General features: G+C 41.0%; 1 protein-coding gene across 1 annotated transcript in view; it reads right to left on the bottom strand.

Moving 5' to 3' along the window:
* TRIM23 (tripartite motif containing 23) overlaps positions 1-17402 on the bottom strand; it is a 45382-nt gene that overhangs the window by 19313 nt on the left and 8667 nt on the right. The window contains exons 3-6 of the mRNA XM_042447822.1: positions 13728-13849; positions 8122-8400; positions 6703-6885; positions 488-703 (exon numbers count right to left, since the gene is read on the bottom strand). Coding sequence (XP_042303756.1) covers positions 488-703; positions 6703-6885; positions 8122-8400; positions 13728-13849 — 800 coding nt within the window. The remainder of the gene's footprint in view (positions 1-487; positions 704-6702; positions 6886-8121; positions 8401-13727; positions 13850-17402) is intronic.

The raw sequence follows: 17402 nt of genomic DNA, 5'->3' as shown, positions 1-17402 counted from the left end.
TTCAGACCCAGCTTTTAACTCAGATATCTTGTTACTTCAATGTTTGTTCCTGCCTCAAGCGTCAAGCCTGTCCACTTTTATAATCCACTAAGGGCACAAAACCAATATCTGCAAAATCAATAGTACAGAATAACTAGATTACATGGAAACTACAGACTGAATAAGACTGAAATTTCCACAGCTAATCATCATGGTGTAGTGGTTGGAGTGTTGGACTAAGACCCTGAAGACCACAGTTGGAATTCATGGTTGGCCATGGAAATCCAGTGGTTGACCTTGGGCTAATCATATTCTCTCAGCCTCAGAGTAAGGCAAAGGCAAACCACCTCTGAACAAATCTTGCCAAGAAAATCCTGTGATAGGTTCACCTTAGGGTTGCTGTAAAACAGAAACGGAAAGGCACACAACAACAGCAACTTAATATTAGCAACATGAAAGCAATAGCCCAAGAGGCATATGAATCTCAACAACATTAAGATTTTCGTACCTGTTGCAAAGTTTTTTCACAGTGAAGACAAGCTGTTGAAACTTGTGACAACAGAATAGTCATATCTTCTTGTTGCTGCCTAAGCCAGATCAATTTTTCTCGTACATGGGCATCAACCACACTAAGTGCCATTTCTTCTTGGCGGCAGAGGGTCTCATGAAGGTCAGAAAAATAGGCTCGGACACATGAACGAGCATTTTCTGCAGTACCTGGGACCTGGATAGTTCGGAAACAAGAAGACAAGCCATTAAGCTGCTTCACACCTTTCATCTTCCATGCACTAGACTACATTCTCACTTTAAGTTCTATTTGGCGGGCAAATATATTTTCTATAGGCTGGGTCAAATATATCAAAAGATAAGTTTTCATTTTTAAAATGCTACCAGCTTGCTTTGTTGAGGAGACACTTGAACGAAAAAGCAGTACATTTTGAACATTGAAACAGAACAAAAATAACCTATTTTCAAATTTCATGGTTTATGTCTCATATGTTGTGCTGACTCCTGATTCTGAATCAATTTAGGAGATGCCACACTATATATTGTAGATTCACTTGGACTGCTGGAATAAATCTTAATACTGTGATGTTTCCCTTTAGTATTGATTCTTTTAATAAATGTCTGGCAACTGTTGCACACTTAGGATGTATTCTTCTTTTTCCTGTTTCAAATTACAGAATGAAAAGCAAAGGCTATGCTTATTCTTTAAACATAGCCAACTAATTAACAAATAAAATGCACATATCAATTGGGTTTCTGGTACTTTAGATACCTCTATGGAAAATCTGTGCCATGCTTGTACAAAACACAAACTGTGCCATGCTTGTACAAAACAAATGCTGATCTCCTTTTCAAACCAGCCAGAAATACCATCTAGAGAAACAGATTTTTAACCGCAAAATTCTAAAGATTAGCCCTGAGATTTGTTGATGGTGATTGCAAACGCCAATTGAATTGGGAATTGCAATCTCTTAAATCAGTGGTTCCAAACCTGGAGGTCGCGACCCCTTCTCGGGGGTCACCAGGTTGGGAATCCCCCGCCTCCCCCCTCCCCTTGGGTGCCGGTGCAGGAGCAGGCATCAGTGGGGAAAAGGGGAAGGGCTCCCTCCTTTTCCTTTCTTTTTGTGTGTGCCCGTGCTAGCGTGGGCACACACAAGAAGGAAGTCGCGGGGGTCGCCTCCTCCTCTCCCTTCCTTCCTGCAGGTGCACCTCCTCCTCTTCTCCCCGGGGCTGCCAGGCAACCGCGGGGAGAAGGGGATGGAACTGCAAGCCCCAGCGGGCTTTGCAACAGGAAGCCCCGCCTCTTTTCGCTTTGCGGCCTCCCAACCAATCAGGGAGGCCGCGGGCGGGACTTTCGTGTCCAATGGAGGGTCGCGGCCCAACAAAGGTTGGGAACTGCTGTCTTAAATTGAAATGGCATATCTGTTGGAATCATAGGAATGCGAGGAATGAGGACATCTTCACCTTTGAAAGGTCCTGTCAAGATTGTTGCTTCAATGATGTCGCTAATTAATTTTTTTTACTGCAAGTTGCATGCTGTTGCAAAGCTTTACCTGCTTTATCTGCTTCCACAACAGTGTCGACAGACATGTATGTGACTGCCTCGCTTCGAATGTTAGATGGAATAATACTGTTTTAATATTTTTACTTGTCACAGGTGTGACATCTATATAATAGTAGGTATATAAAAACATAGTTGGTATATAAAAACATGAGTGTATTAAAATGGAACATTGTGTCAACATTTCAAAGCAATCGGTGAAGAACTTTCGAAGATTTAAGATTTTGAACAAACGAACATTTACATTTTTATTTATATAGAAAAGCAGGTTGCCATTCCACATTACGCTATTTAAGGAGAGAAAATAGAAATCTCATTAAGGCCTTGGGCTTCATGGCTAATGCAACTCTCCATATCACACATGCCTTTTAAACTATCATCTTTCCACTTTCTCCAAACTTAATTCTCTGCTCTTCCTACATCAAATATATCAAAATATAAGTTTTCATTTTTAAAATGTTACCAGCTTGCTTTGTTGTGGAGACACTTGAAAGAAAAAGCAGTACATTTTGAACACTGAAACAGAACAATGTTCTGTTCTGCTCTTCCTATATGTCATCAATGGTGTTTATCACACTATACTCTTATACAGTGGTGCCTCGGGTTACGAAAGTAATTCGTTCTGCGGCCGCTTTCGTAACCCGAAAAGCCTTCGTAAGCCGAATTGCCATAGGCGCTAATGGGGAAAAGCCGCGTTTCGTGCGAAAAAGCGCCGAAAAGCACCAAAAATTTTCTTCGTAACCCGAAAAAACATTCGTAACCCGGAACAATGATTTCCAATGGGATTTTTTCGTATCCCGAAAATTTCGTAACCTGGGTATTTCGTATCCCGAGGTACCACTGTAGTGCTACTATTCCACTTTGACTGCTCTAGCTGCCACCTGTTGCATTCTGGGATTTGCAGTTTTAAGGAGAATTCTCTGCCTGAGAATTCTAAATACCCCTCCTTAAAACTGCAAATCCCAGAATGCAACAGGAGGCAGCTAGAGCAGTCAAAGTGGAATAGTAGCACTATAAGAGTATAGTGTGATAAACATCAATGTCTTCTTCCACCGAACAGCTTTGCAAGATGCCCTTTATCACCAAAGAGTTAACAGCAGAGACTTTATTCTTTCTTTGCAGAACATCCTGTGCCATTCCAGATATCTATTTACTTATAAGAGGTGGCCTCAAAAAAGCTTTCAATAATTAAGTTAATACTTGACAATGTGGCACATCTGTTGTTGGTATTAGTTGTCAAGCTGGCCTCTTCTTATGGCAGCCTCATGAAGAGCTTAGGTCATCAACTCTGACTTGCAAACTCAGTAATGTGGTCTTTCTTTACTGTCTTCAACTTCAGTCAGCATTATTGTCATTTCCACTGAATCATCACCTCACAATAAATCCAAAATATCATAGCTGCTGTACAGTAATCTTGGCTTCTAGAGAGTGCTCAGATTTGATTTGCTCCAGGGCCCATTCACAATGTCTTTTCAACAGTCCATAGTATTTGCAGAACTCTCCTTCAGCACCACATTACAAATGAGTTGATTCTTTCCCTGCCAGCTTTCTTCACTGTCCAACTCTCACAACCATACTAGAAAAAAGGAACTGTTACGTCATGGACAATTCTGATTTTGGTATTTAACGTTTACACTTGAGAATTTTGTCTAATTCTTTCATAGTGGCCCTTCCAAATTTTAATCTTGTTCTGAATTCTTCATTACAGTCTCCATTTTGATTTATGACTGAGGTGAAGTACAGAAAATATGTACTGTACAGTGGAATCTCGCCTTACGCGGGGGATCCGTTCCAGACCCCCCCCCCCCGGTGTAAGGCGAATCCTGCCTATACTCGAGCCCCATTATACTGAATGGGGCTTGTGCATGTGGCGGCTGCCCATGCCATTCAAACGATTATAGAGCGGCTTCTGTGTAAACCGGAAGCCATGTATGGCGTGCCCGCGTAAGGAGCAGGCATGCTGTACCTATTTTGATGTTGTCATCATGCACACTAAAGTTACATAAATCTTCTGTGTTAATTATTTTTGTTTTCATAATATTCACTGTAGCTCTGCTTTAGCACTTTCTTCTTTAACTTTCATAATTAATACTGTAATTCCAAGTCTTTACTATTTTTTGCAAGTAATAAGGTGTCATCTGTATATCTCATGTTATCCCACCTCCTTCTTCTAATTCTAATCCCACTTTTTTGTATTATAGGTTTTGCATATAAAATAAAGAGACAGGGTGATAAAATACAGCCTTGTCTGACCCCCTTGCCAACAGAAAACCATTCTGATTCTCTATTAGTGATTCCCAAACTTTGGTCCTCCAGGTGATATGATAGCCCTGTTTAAATACTTGAAGGGATGTCATATTGAGGAGGGAGCTAGCTTGTTTTTTGCTACTCCAGAGAACAGGACCCGGAGCAATGGATGCAAGCTACAGGAAAAGAGATTCCACCTCAACATTAGGAGGAACTTCCTGACAGTAAAGGCTGTTTTGACAGTGGAACACACTCCCTCAATGGAGTGTGGTGGATTTTCCTTCCCTGGAGGTCTTTAAACAGAAGCTGGATGGCCATCCGTTAGGTATGCTTTGATTGAGATTTCCTACATGGCAGGAGGCTGGACTGGATGGCCCTTGCGGTCTCTTCCAACTCTATGATTCTATGTGTTTTGGACTTCCACTCACAAGAGCCTTAGGCACCTTGGCCAATAGTCAGGAATTCTGGGAGCTGTAGTACAAAATACCTGGAAGACCGAAGTTTCGGAACTGCTGCTCTATACTGTGTCCTGACAGTGGCCTCTTGTCCAGAGTATAGGAGGTTATACATCAGAACAATCAAATGTTGTGGAACACCCACTTATTTTAAAGTGATCCACAGTTTTTCTTTTGAAACTTTTTGTTGAGCTGCATTAGGCAACATATGTTTGCAATATGACCTAACAGCAGCCTCTTATCCTGAGTGTATGTTATTGTTTGGTATGTTAAATGTTGCAGCAAAACCATTTCTTTTACAGCAAACTACATCTCATGATCTACACAATTAGCTTGTGTCTAATTGTGTCATTGGACACATTACTTGTATTTGTTCTCTACTCTTTCCCAGTAGGTGTTTGAGTGTTTTATTTCCAACCCAGAGGTTCATCTTCCAGCAATATGTCTTTCTACATTGTGGACTATTTTATCATCACAAAATTTTAGAGGTAAAAGAAGTGGTTTACCATTGCCACTTTCTTTGAAGCATTAAAAAAAAGTTATCTGAAGTGTCACTGCAACTGTCTCAGGCCCCATTCCCACTGGCTTATAACGCGGATCAAGAATCGAATTATGGGTGTATCGTTCCCATTTGAGCCTGCATCCGATCCTCATTGCGCCGATTTCGTTCCCACTGGAATTCGGATCTGATCCCCATGTATTCGATTTTTTTCCTTGGAAAACTCGAATCAGTGGTGGATAAAAACCAGTTTTAAAAGGGTGCACATTTTTAGAGGTTTTTCCTGCGCCTCCTGAGTCCAATTAGGGGCAAATGAATGGGAACAGCAAGGGTATCTGATTCGGGAACTTGGGGATGGGAGGAGCAGTGCTCAAGGGGCTGGCCTGGGGGTGTCACCCGCTTATTCTCTTTCCTGCATTACCGGCACCATTTTTTCTCGTTCACATAGCCTATCCCCCAGTGGAGCGGGAAGCAGGGTAAGGCGATCGCATGTGTAGACAATTTTTTTTTAAATTAAGCTTTTGATCACTTAGGCGCTCTGTCAAGTGTCCAAAGATAGCAAATTGCTACACTGACCTCCAAATACAGTAAACACATTATGCTCCACCCCGCAACCTCCACATGCGTAGATCGACGTGTGAGGAGACCCATTGAACACCATTTTTAACTATTATTTTTTCTTTTTTTTTACATGACTGCTCGATCGCCCTCTCAAACAGCCCAGGGAGCAATGGGGGAGGCAAAGGAACTTGGGGGGATGGAGGCTCCCTTTTCCCTTTCCCAGAGGGAGTCTGGGAAGACACAGGAGAGCTGGGGAGGCAAAGGAACTTGGAGGGATAGAGGCTCCCTTTTCCCTTTCCCAGAGGGGAAAAGCGCCTAAGCGATTGATTGGCTGTGACATCAAGTGCTTAGGCACTTGATTGACAGCTGCTTGGGGGAAAAAAGGTTCCGGAAGGGCAATGGGAAGCAAAAAAGTCCGCTTCAAATTACAATGGAGAAAATTTCAATGGAAATGAGAATATGGGTCATAAAAAACTGAGTCCATTTGCCCCCTTTCGTAATGGGAACGAGGGAGCAGATTCGAATACAACTCGGGAAAAAAATCCGAGTCAGAATCGCAGCAATATAAGCTGCTTTTTTTGCCCAGTGGGAATGGGGCCTCAGAGATCCTGCATCAGTGTTACCCGATCATATTCACACACATACCGCCTGCTGCCCAGTAGCTCTTTGCATCAGTTCATTTGATTTCTCTGCAAAATCCTCCCTAACCTGGGATACACTCAGTGGCAATACTAATGTTAAGTATAGCCCTTTACCTTACAGGAGCATGCAATCTCACCACAGTAGAAAGGTTGTACCAAGGTAGTGCCATAATACTGCTTTAAATGGTGAAAAATGTACTGCAATTACAATAAAGAGTATTTACAGAATGAGAAAAATACAAGATTGCTTACATGTTCAGTATGGGCCATTCCAACACCATCTTCAATTATCTGTTCTCCTCCTTCTATTTGTTGAACTATTCCAACTAATTTCCGGGAGTAATCTGAGATTTCTTCTGTGAAAGTTCTTATACAATGAGCCATGTCTAAAATGGAAGCACGGATCTGGTTTGCCTCTGGTTCCAAAACACTGTGCTAAAGGAAAAGCATTTAAAAATTGGTGTGAAATCCTTTCCTGTAGTTTTTGTCATTTGTACCTCTCTGCCTGGACACATTTATGAGACAGAAAAGAGTTACATTTTGGTACAAAGAGTTACTCTCTAGACTGAATATAGTGCTCCCGCTGCACCAGAAAAACCCCTCGTGCACCCTGGAAGAAGTAATGGGGCGCGCGCCCTGCGGTACAATCTCCATTACTTCCAATGGGGCTCCAGCATACACGATATTTCCCTTATGTGGGGTGTATGTGTGTCTGGAATGGATCCTCGCATAAGGGAAAGGCCCACTGTGCTTAGTGTGGAAGGGCAGGATATAAATATAAGTAATGAATCTACTTTTTTAAATATTTACTATGAGAAATTACACAGGCTCACTGATTTTTTACAGATATTTGAAAAAAAAAATAATTCAGACATATTTATTGAATGGTTTCTTCTGAAACATTAGATTTTTTTTAAAAAGAAAAAGAACGTTTGTATACTATTACAAACCAAACTCCAAATTCAGGACTGGCAGTCCTATCATGAGATTGTAAGAAAATGGCTTTCAAGATAAGCAATGCCCTGGTAGGTCATACAGCTAAAGGCTTAAACCCAGTCATTAATCCCAACTAAAGTAAACTCACTGAATCAGTGGAAACTTGGTAGATGAACAATCATATAAATTCCATTGATTCAACAAGTTTATTCTAGATGGGGTCAACAACTGCATTTAGTCCAAGAGTGAGAGAATCCTGCATTCCTCCAGAAGGTACTGAACTGCAGCTCACAACAGCCCTAGTCAGCATACTGAACAGTGAGGATCTTTCAGAGTCTACATCTGGAAGGTCATATACTTTCCAACACTGATTTTAGCCAGTAATATTATTAAAGTAGTAATCTAAAGCACTGCTACTCAAAATAGCGGTCTGTGGATTGATGCTGATCTGTAAGCTGTTGGCTGACAGTCTCTAGCAGGTTTCCATGAAATAATGAAAAAGCTGTAGACAATGGGCACAAATATGATACTGTTTTTTGGCACATTGGGAGAACACCTTGTCACCATTCAGTACCATGCAGCTTAAGAAGCCTGATATGAAGAGCAGGAAAAATAACAAAATATGTAGTCAAGTAAATACTAAAATTAGGACAGAAGAAAGATATTCATTCCCTTTCAGATAGCTGTGAATTAGCACTGAGCACAAATGGGAAAAAAAGAACATAGAAAACCTACTTTATGACCCTGGTGCTTTCCATATTCTTTGCAGACACAACACATAAGGGGACTGGCTTGACAACCTTCTTCCAAGCACACAAATTCAATGGCATGCACCTGGTGCTGAGGGCACATTGTTTTCTCATGAGGTTTATCAGCCAGTGGCACACGTCTGTGTTTTGCTAGTGTCTTTGTAGAATGCGTAAGCTGGGAACACTCTGCACATAGGTGAGTGGCACAAACAGTGCAGTATACAGAAGCAAGATGAGTGTCGTCTTCATCACAGCGGATGATACACTAAAAGAAAAGGAAAACAAGTGCAGTTTTAAATCCAATAAATTTATAGCCTGCTCTTCAATTACATATCCTCACAATACAAATGATAAAATGTGTGGACCACAAGACTATATAAATATTTAAATGCAACGCTGCTGAGTTGCTTTCCTCATAAGATGCCATTCTGAACAAAAACGTTTTAAAGTATCTTCCCTGAATACGTAGAGTGAAAAGATACAGGAAGAAAGTTCTGTCAATGAAGGGCCACAAGAATGTCTTTCCACTTGTATTGTCTAATCTAACTGTTCTAATCTAAATGAATATGACCTAAGATTTAGGTCTCAGGTGTACTGGTAGAATCCTACAGATAATGGTGGGACTGTGAGAAACCTGATTCTGGGTCATTTAAGGCAGTAAAGGTAATAACCAGCATTTCCCGGCAGAGAAGGAGCCGAGCATCCTAACACTGGGTTATTTTCGGGTCAACCTGGAAGAAGGAGCAAGATTGTTTTCTGTTGCTCCACAGACTAGACATGGAGCAAAGGATTCAAAGTACAGGAAAAGAGATTCCCCCTTAACACTAGGAAGAACTTCCTGACAGTAAGAACTGTTCGTCAGTGGAATATGCTGCATATGAGTATGGTAGAGTCTCTTTCTTTGGAGGTTTTTAAGCAGAGGCTGGATGGCCATCCGTTGGAAGTGCTTTGATGGTGTGATCCTGTATGGAAGAATGGGGTTGGAGGTTGGACTGGATGGGCCTTGTGGTATTATTATTATTATCTTCCAACTCCATGATTCTATAAATTAGTGATCAAATTAAATGGTTGAAAAGAAGTGTCACATTTTGAACTGCCATCCCTCATCACCTCTGGACACATCCATCAATGAACTTCTGAGCTCCTCTTTGAGGAAGCCCAACATAATTGTTATTACTGTTAACCAGTTAAGAGGGAGGAGTTATTCTAGCTAAATACATTAGTTTCGCATAGGGCTGAACCTTGTATATCTCTTTAGCCGATGAAAGGCATTCTTTGATGTTGCCATCACCATTCACTCTTCATTTTCTATTTAACCAGTGCACTATTTTTAGATCACCCTTCATTATATCAGACAGTGCTCTGTTGGTGCAGGGTTTAAGTGCGTTGTGCCAAAGGAGTACCTAAAAGCCACTGCTGCCATGGCTAGGGTAATCTTTCCACTTCTTTTTGCGCTGCAGAAAGGCCAGATCGGGGCCGCAGTATGCGGTTGTTGCGGCCCTGATATGGTGCTTCCAGTGTTTTATTTTCCTCCTGCTGAACTCCTGAATGGGTTCTCTGTATTTTCTATTCATCTTTCCCTCCATCTTTGTAAATCAACATACCTCCTTAAAGTGTGTGTTCACGTACAAATTGCATCATTAAAGAAAGCCTCTGGTTCTGCTTGTCTTATTGCTTCTAAGTACTGGTTATATGTTGAGCCTCCCTTTTCTGTAATTCCAAAATCTGAAATCTTCCAAAATCCAAAATTGTCCATATGAGCAGCTGAGATAGTGACACCTTTGCTTTCTGGTGGTTTAATGCACACAGATGTTATTCCATGCACGAACATATTAAAAATACAGTGCTCCCTCGGGTTACGAAATTAATTCGTTCCGCGGCTAATTTCGTAACCCGAAAAACCTTCGTAAGCCGAATTGCCATAGGCGCTAATGGGGAAAAAAGCCGCGGCTCTGCCGCGGCTCCATTTAAAACAGCGCCGGCGTTTTTTCGTAACCCGAAAAAACGTTCGTAACCCGAAACAATAAATCCCTATGGGATTTATTCGTATCCCGAAAAATTCGTAAGCTGGGTAATTCGTATCCCGAGGTACCACTGTACTGTTTATGAAATTGCTTTCAAGCTATGTGTGTAAGGTGTATATGAACCATAAACGAATTTTATGTTTACACTTGGGTCTCAAAGCCAAGATATCTCATTATGTATATTCAAATATTCCAAACTCCAAAATCCAAACCACTTCTAGTCCCAAGTATTTTGGATAAGGGAGACTCAACCTGTATTAGTTTATGGCTTGGGATTCTAAGAAGCCTCCTGGTTCAGATCAAATTGAAGGAGTGGTAACAGTCTACCTTATATGACTATTATTTAATCCACTCTTTCAGCTATACTGCAAGGCAATGGCCCTTGATAAAAACAAAAGCTTCCAAAATGTCTCAAAGATTGACTCTCATACAAACCATGCCAACAATCAAATCAAAAGGATATCAGAACATTGGTCCTCATGGGCAGACTCTCTGGCCTAGAAATGGCCACAGGTAGAAAACCAGCTAGAATATTAAAAAGCATATCAAGTGTCAAAGAGGCCATTTAGGATTCTAGTGACAGAGATGGAATACTAATTCATTCTGATAATAAAGTAGAATTCCTATATATTACAAACAAGATAAATTATCAATATAAACACACAATATAACACCACATTTGAAATTCCACTGTATAGACTTGAAAATCATCAGAGAATACCGTAAACCAAACTTCACTAAGCATTCAATCCTTCACTAAACATTAACTGATTTTAGCAATAGTTGTGAAATATTACTTCTTCTATAGATCAAGATCTCAATGCTATCCCAACTTATGAAATATATTACTATTACTATTAAATGCTGCAGGTACCTGCTCTAAAACACTAGCACACATATCCTATTAGACTGTTCTTAATTTAACATCAAACTTTATATCCAGAAATACGAAGGAAAACTCCACTTTCTGAACTATTTCCACTTCACACTGAAGGCAGAAGATCATATGTCTGATAGCTTCCTTATACTGTAAGTTCCCTAGCAATGCAAAGTGAGTATATCATAAGGGTCATGTGATGTCCTGCCAGGACTGATTGAATCTCCCGCTGCATTTTCTTTCACATTGGTTCAGGCCATAGTATGTTTAGTGTAGGAAAAGTTCTTTGTATTAGTTGTGGGAGGAGCTGTAGGATCCCCTGCATTATTTCCAGGTTTGGTTTGCCCTTTCCCAGCATGCTCTGTTGTAGCTGGAAGCTTTTAGTTTTTGGAGCAGTCTTTGCTGTGAGCAGGCAGAGAGCTGTCTTTTGGTGGCAAACAGGCCCAGACAGCCGGAAAGGGCATTTCTTACACGTTAGCCATTTCAGTTACCAGGTTTTAGCCATTTTAGTTGCCAAATACTTTAGCCAATTTAGTTACCAGTACCAATGTTAGCCATTTCAGTTACCAGGTTTTAGCCATTTTAGTTACCTACAGCAAGTGAATAGAGGAATTCAGGAGCTGAAAGACCCTGCACCAGCTCCATTGAGTGAGGAGAGCAAACCAACATCAGACCCAGAAAGATGACATCCGGAAGATTGCTGAAACTGTAAAGTATCTTTTGTCTAGAGCTGGGGAGGAGAAAACTCTTTATTTTTGTCCTTTAAATTAAATTTCCCCCCTTTTGAACTTTACATTCAGCTTCAGAGCTTTTTTGGGTAAAGAGTTTGATTTCACCAGGGTACCGGCGTTGCACACCCAAACCTGCCACCACCTTTAGTTGGGTGTGTCTTCACAGGTCAGTTCTAATATAATCTTCCTAATGTTCAATTCTGTTTTAAGTGTACAAGAAATACCTGAATGCTCTCATTGTCCTGATGTTCCTACAATCTGGAGTCCTGAAAGCTCTGTATTACTTGGTATTTCTGAACTTGTTTTCTGCTACAACTAGGGTTGCCATAATTCTGGACCTCGAAACTGGGACAAATGTAGGACAAAAGTAGGACAAAATTTTCAAATGTAGGACATATTTTGTAAAAAATGGAGGACACGCAAAAAACATGATGCTTTTTTAAAAGTGTTAATATAAATGCATGTTTCTTAGGCATGATCAAAATGGAGGACATTTTGACATTGTTCCTAGACAGATGGCAGAAATGGACTTCCCTTTCTGGCCAACCTGCCTCCCCCATTCCAAACAGCACATTTGGGCATTGAAGAGGAGGAAGAGTGGAAAAGGCAGAGGAGGAGGAAGAGGAGAAGAAGGAGGAGGAAGAAGAGGAGGAAGTAGAGAGGAAGAAGAAGGGGAGGAAGAGGGGAAGAAGAGGAGGAGGAGGAAGATGAAGAAGAAGGGGAGGAAAAGGAGGAAGAAGGAGCAGAGGAGGAAGAAGAAGGGGAGGAAGAGGAGGAGGAAGAGGAGAAGAAGAAGAGGAGGAGGAAGAAGAAGGGAAGGAAGAGGGGAAGAGGAGGAGGAGGAGGAGGAGAAGAGATGGAGAAGAAGAGGAGGAGGAAGAAGAAGATGAAGAAGGGGAGGAAAAGAAGGAAGAGGAAGAAGGGGAGGAAGAAAAGGAGGAGGAGAGGAGGAAGAAGAAGAGGAGGAAAAAGATGAAGAAGAAAGGAAAAGGAGGAGGAAGAAGAAGAGGAAGAAGGGGAGGAAGAAAAGGAGGAGGAGAGGAGGCAGAAGGAGTAGGAGAAAGAGGAAAGGCTCTTTCCCCTGCCTGGCTTTCTCCGCCGGCGACGGAGGAAGCCAGGGAAGGGAATGGGGCCTCGCTGAAGCGAAGCCCCAAACCTCTGCCTGGCTTTCTCCGTCGCCAGGGGAGGAAGCCAGGGAAGGGAATGGGGCCTCGCTTTCCCTGCCCCACTTCCCTCCGCGCGCGTGCCCGCGCGCCTACCACTGGCCCCTACTGAGGCCTGGGCTGGGCAGTGTTCAAGCCCTCGCCTTGGAGGCGAGGAAGGCGAGCTGGAGGAGGAGGTGGGTTGGCGCCGCAGCAGCCGCATTAGCGGCAGCGGCAATGGCCGGAGCGGGCCCCCAAACAGGGGACCAGGCACGGGTGGGGGCCCAAACCGGACTGTGACCGGGAGGGGCCCCCCAAAACCGTGCTGGTCACGGGGGGGGGGCGTGCTATGGCAACCCTAGCTACAACAGATTATGCTGATCCATTAACACCACAAAAACTGTGTTAATGGTGACATACTTGAATTAAATCAAACATTTATATAAGGCTAGGAACAGGTGGGCCAAAAGAAGCAGCTTCTGGCCCTTCTGGAGGCATGGTGTTCAAATGTCTCCAACATGGCCTGAAGCTGCAATCTGGACCTTTGGACTGGAGTAAAAAGGAGCCTGGATAATCTTGAGCCTGGTGGAGCAGTTTGGGGCCTGTGGCAACGGCCCACTTTCAGAGGGGACCATATGTTTGCCGTGGTCCCAATCCACCTGCAGCAGGAGCAGCCTTAGGCTCGCCCAACTCTCTCAGGCCAAAGGTAACTGAGAAAGTCAATCATATTAAAATACAAACAAAAAGCAAAGCCCAAAGCAAGCCAAAAAACATCAAAAGTAACATTTACAAAAAAATATTAAGTTAGCTATCACTACCTCTCCAGAGAGGCCGATAGCTTCTTCAGTTGTTCCACACTGACCACCAAGCCCATTTTGCAGTCGCTCTAGAAGTTCCAATAGAGCAAAGTTTTTTTTCAAACCCCACACTCCAGAGTCTCCTGTTTTGGGGAGAAAAGAATGAAGTAACCAATCTTGTCATTTAAAGAAGGGAATTCCAGGCAGTTCCAGATTCATTCGTAATTATTATTTCCCTGAATTTTATAATCATCTGCTACACTATAGCATTTTTTCCTCCTAACCTTGAAGCCTATTAATTATTACTTGCACACTAGTTTATTTAAATAATACAGGGGTAGGCAACCTTTTTGAGCCGGGGGCCGGGTTGCTGTCCCTCAGACAACTGGGGGGGCCGAAGCCAAAAATTAAATAATTTAAAAAAAATTTTAAAAATTAAATATATAAATAAACCAGGACAAATGTAGAACAAAATTTTCAAATGGAGGACATTTGCTGATTTTCTACAATTTTTTAATATAAATACCTGTTTCTGAGGCTTCTATAGACAATTGCCCCCCCAAAGGCCCCGGCGGCAATTGGCTGCAGGACTGGGCTGGGGCCGGTCCCAAGGCCTCGCCGGGCCGCATCCGGCCCGCGGGCCGCAGGTTGCCTACCCCTGAAATAATACATTGATACACAATACATTGAGCCCATTCTTGATTTCCATAAATACAATTACTTTGTTCTTTAATTATATCAAAAAATAGTTACATTGATTACAGGCATGGAAATCTATATTTAAACTTTAAAAAGCTTCCTTGTATGGACAGTGTGTAAATGTCCGAAGATCTAAATTTTTAAGAACTTTTGCACAATAAAATATACAATCATTGCAGATTTATGTATAAACACAACTATTCTGGAGAGTTTAGTAAAAATCTCATCAGTCAAGGAAGCAAAAGGAAAAAAGGAAAAGGTGCAAAAAAAAATAACAATATAACAGAATAAAACACTTAAATCGCAATAATAATCGCAGTCCACCTGCCCCAACCATGGGCTTGCTGTCCATAGATTTGAGCATCCACAAATGGCAAGCCCCACTGATTTCACTGGTTTCAATAATAATAATAATAATAATAATAATAAAAACTTTATTTATATACCGCTTTTCCAATGATCAATAGCTGCGCACACAGGCCTCCATTGAATACCATGGGCCTTGAGGTTTTGCGCCATGGGGAGGGGAAACAAAATGGAACCCCTACATATAAGGGCCCACTGTACTACATTAAAAAATTAGGATAAAAAGAATAATAAAGGTAGTTCCTGAAACAGAAGCAATAGAATTGACTCTGTATTTTTTAAAAGAAGTCCTTCCTTTCTCATTACTGTATATGGCAAATTGCTGAAATCAACGGATGTTTTTAAATCAGTTACTTAAGGGCATGGTGTTGACTATTCAGAAGCCATATCCAGAAAGTATACTTATGCATGGAAGCCTGCTTCATCATATACAGGTAGACTTCAGTAAACTAAGTAGATGTATTCTTGGGCATTACTTCATTTCAGCTGGACTGAGAATGAGAAGGAATGGGTGTGCTAGAAGGCTTTTTTTTAATTTTTTTTGGTAAACTGGAGCATCTTTGCCAGAAGCTTTGTTAACCGAGGTATACCTACAGGTTGCCCTTAGGTAGTGTGGCAAATTAGGGGTTTTCAGTCCATGTTTTTGCAATTCAAAGAAAGGGTCCAAACTTTTTTTAAAAAATAATAATAATTAATTAAATAATGAATGTAAGCATAACTGAAGCTAAGTGACTGGACAGAAGATCCATGAAAGTCCCATTTATGCCTCTCCTCCTATAACTATTACAAGATACCAACAGCACGTAACAAAATTATAACATCATGTGTGCAAACATTAAAGACCCACTTTTGTCTTAATTCTCTTCATCCATAAAATACTGTTCTCCAGTCTCCGACTCTGTGTGAGAGTCTCCTTGCATGGGCAAAACATGTCCATATCCCCCCCCCCCCAGACTCACATTGGCCTGTCTGGACTTTGATCCAGCGGTCCCAGACCAGTCCTGAACCAAAGGGGCTTTAATCAATCCAAAAAGACCAGCAGTTTGCTGTAGAGTTTCTAGGAAACTCTGGTGACAGCTGGCAGACTGGATGGCCCTGTGCCAGCCTGGGGACTGATCCGAGTCAGAATCAGGGGCAGGAGAGTCTGACCATGAGGACCAAGCCCATGGTATCCTGCCCATTTGTTCAGGCTCTATGTAATACAGTATCTGCAACTTTGGGTCAAGCTGCCTTGGGTCCCAACTTGGGAGAAAGTCAGGATAATAAACAAACAAACAAACAAACAAACTTCCCATTCAGTTGACTTGCTCAAAAGATAGAGAGAGATTGAAAGAGAGAAGGGAAAAAAGAGACAAAATCCTCCTTATGATATGGTGATGCCCAAAACAGCATCTTTAGCATAAAGCAAATGTAGATTTGCCCTTTGCAGAGTCAGCCATCTTCACCTGTTTCAGCACCAGAAGCCAAGAAATTTTTATTCTAAGTCAGCCATGAAAATACTGGCGTACTGGGAGACCATATGAGTATCTGTTCTGGTATCACTGTTCTGAATCTTCCCCCAATGAAGAATCAATTGTGGGTAAGCACAGCACAGCAGACAGTCTAATTGTATTTTAAACTGGCTGCAATGCTTTGCTCACTCTCCAGGGAGTAAACATCAGAAAATTCAATTAGACTTACTTCTCAGTGGACATATATACGTCTGTATTATATAAACGTATGGTTTCAATATATGTGTTATTTTTATCCATGGCAAATTACCATATACTTGTCTTTCATTTCACTCTGCTATTCAAAAGTATTCTGCCTGAATTGATAAATAGATTTAAAATAAAAAAACCCAAGAAGAGACTCCCATATGAGCCCAAATGAGCTGTTAAAGCAGTTCTGGTTCCACTGCCTCAAACCTTCCACATTCATTAGCAGAAAACAATCAAGAATATTCTTTATTGAAACAGAAGTTGACAAATGTTACAACAGTTGTGTAACACAATAGTTTGTCAAGCTATATTTTAATTATCCAACAATATCCTATTTAAGAAAAATAAAAAAGATAATTGTTTTTGATTACATATCTATTAAATATGAACACTGAAACATAAGATATTATCCAATTTTTGTCTTGGGTTATGTTTCTGGTTTTGTGATGGAAATACAAAGTACAGGTCCTTATTCGTACATCATACTAACCAAGCATGCATGGAAGGACCATGTTTTGTTGTTTCTTTTCATTGCAGGATTAGGGAAAACATTTTAAAAAACATGTTTTTTTATTTAGTTTAAACCAGTTTTTTGTTTTTGTATTAATATGTAGGACTATACCAAAATAGAACTAAATAAAGAAAATTAAGTAGCAAAATGCAGTTCAGGTGTTATGGCCACTGGCTTAAATAAAAATTGTCCTTTAAACCATGTTGTTTGGGTTGAACTTAACTTAATTGAAAGATTAACATTTCTAATTAAAAAGAAGCAATTGATTGTACAGTAGTGTAAGAATGAACAACTGTCAATAAACTGTTAAACTTAAATGTTTAAATTAAAACAGCTATTGTTGTTCCAGTAAGAAGGTTGGGAATAGTAATAATAGCCAGAACTTTAAAAAATAATAATAATCAATTTTAAAAACCAGGA

The sequence above is a fragment of the Sceloporus undulatus genome, chromosome 2, assembly GCF_019175285.1.
Source record: "Sceloporus undulatus isolate JIND9_A2432 ecotype Alabama chromosome 2, SceUnd_v1.1, whole genome shotgun sequence".
In the NCBI taxonomy this organism is placed as follows: Eukaryota; Metazoa; Chordata; class Lepidosauria; order Squamata; family Phrynosomatidae; genus Sceloporus; species Sceloporus undulatus.
This window is presented reverse-complemented; position numbering and strand designations above follow the sequence as displayed.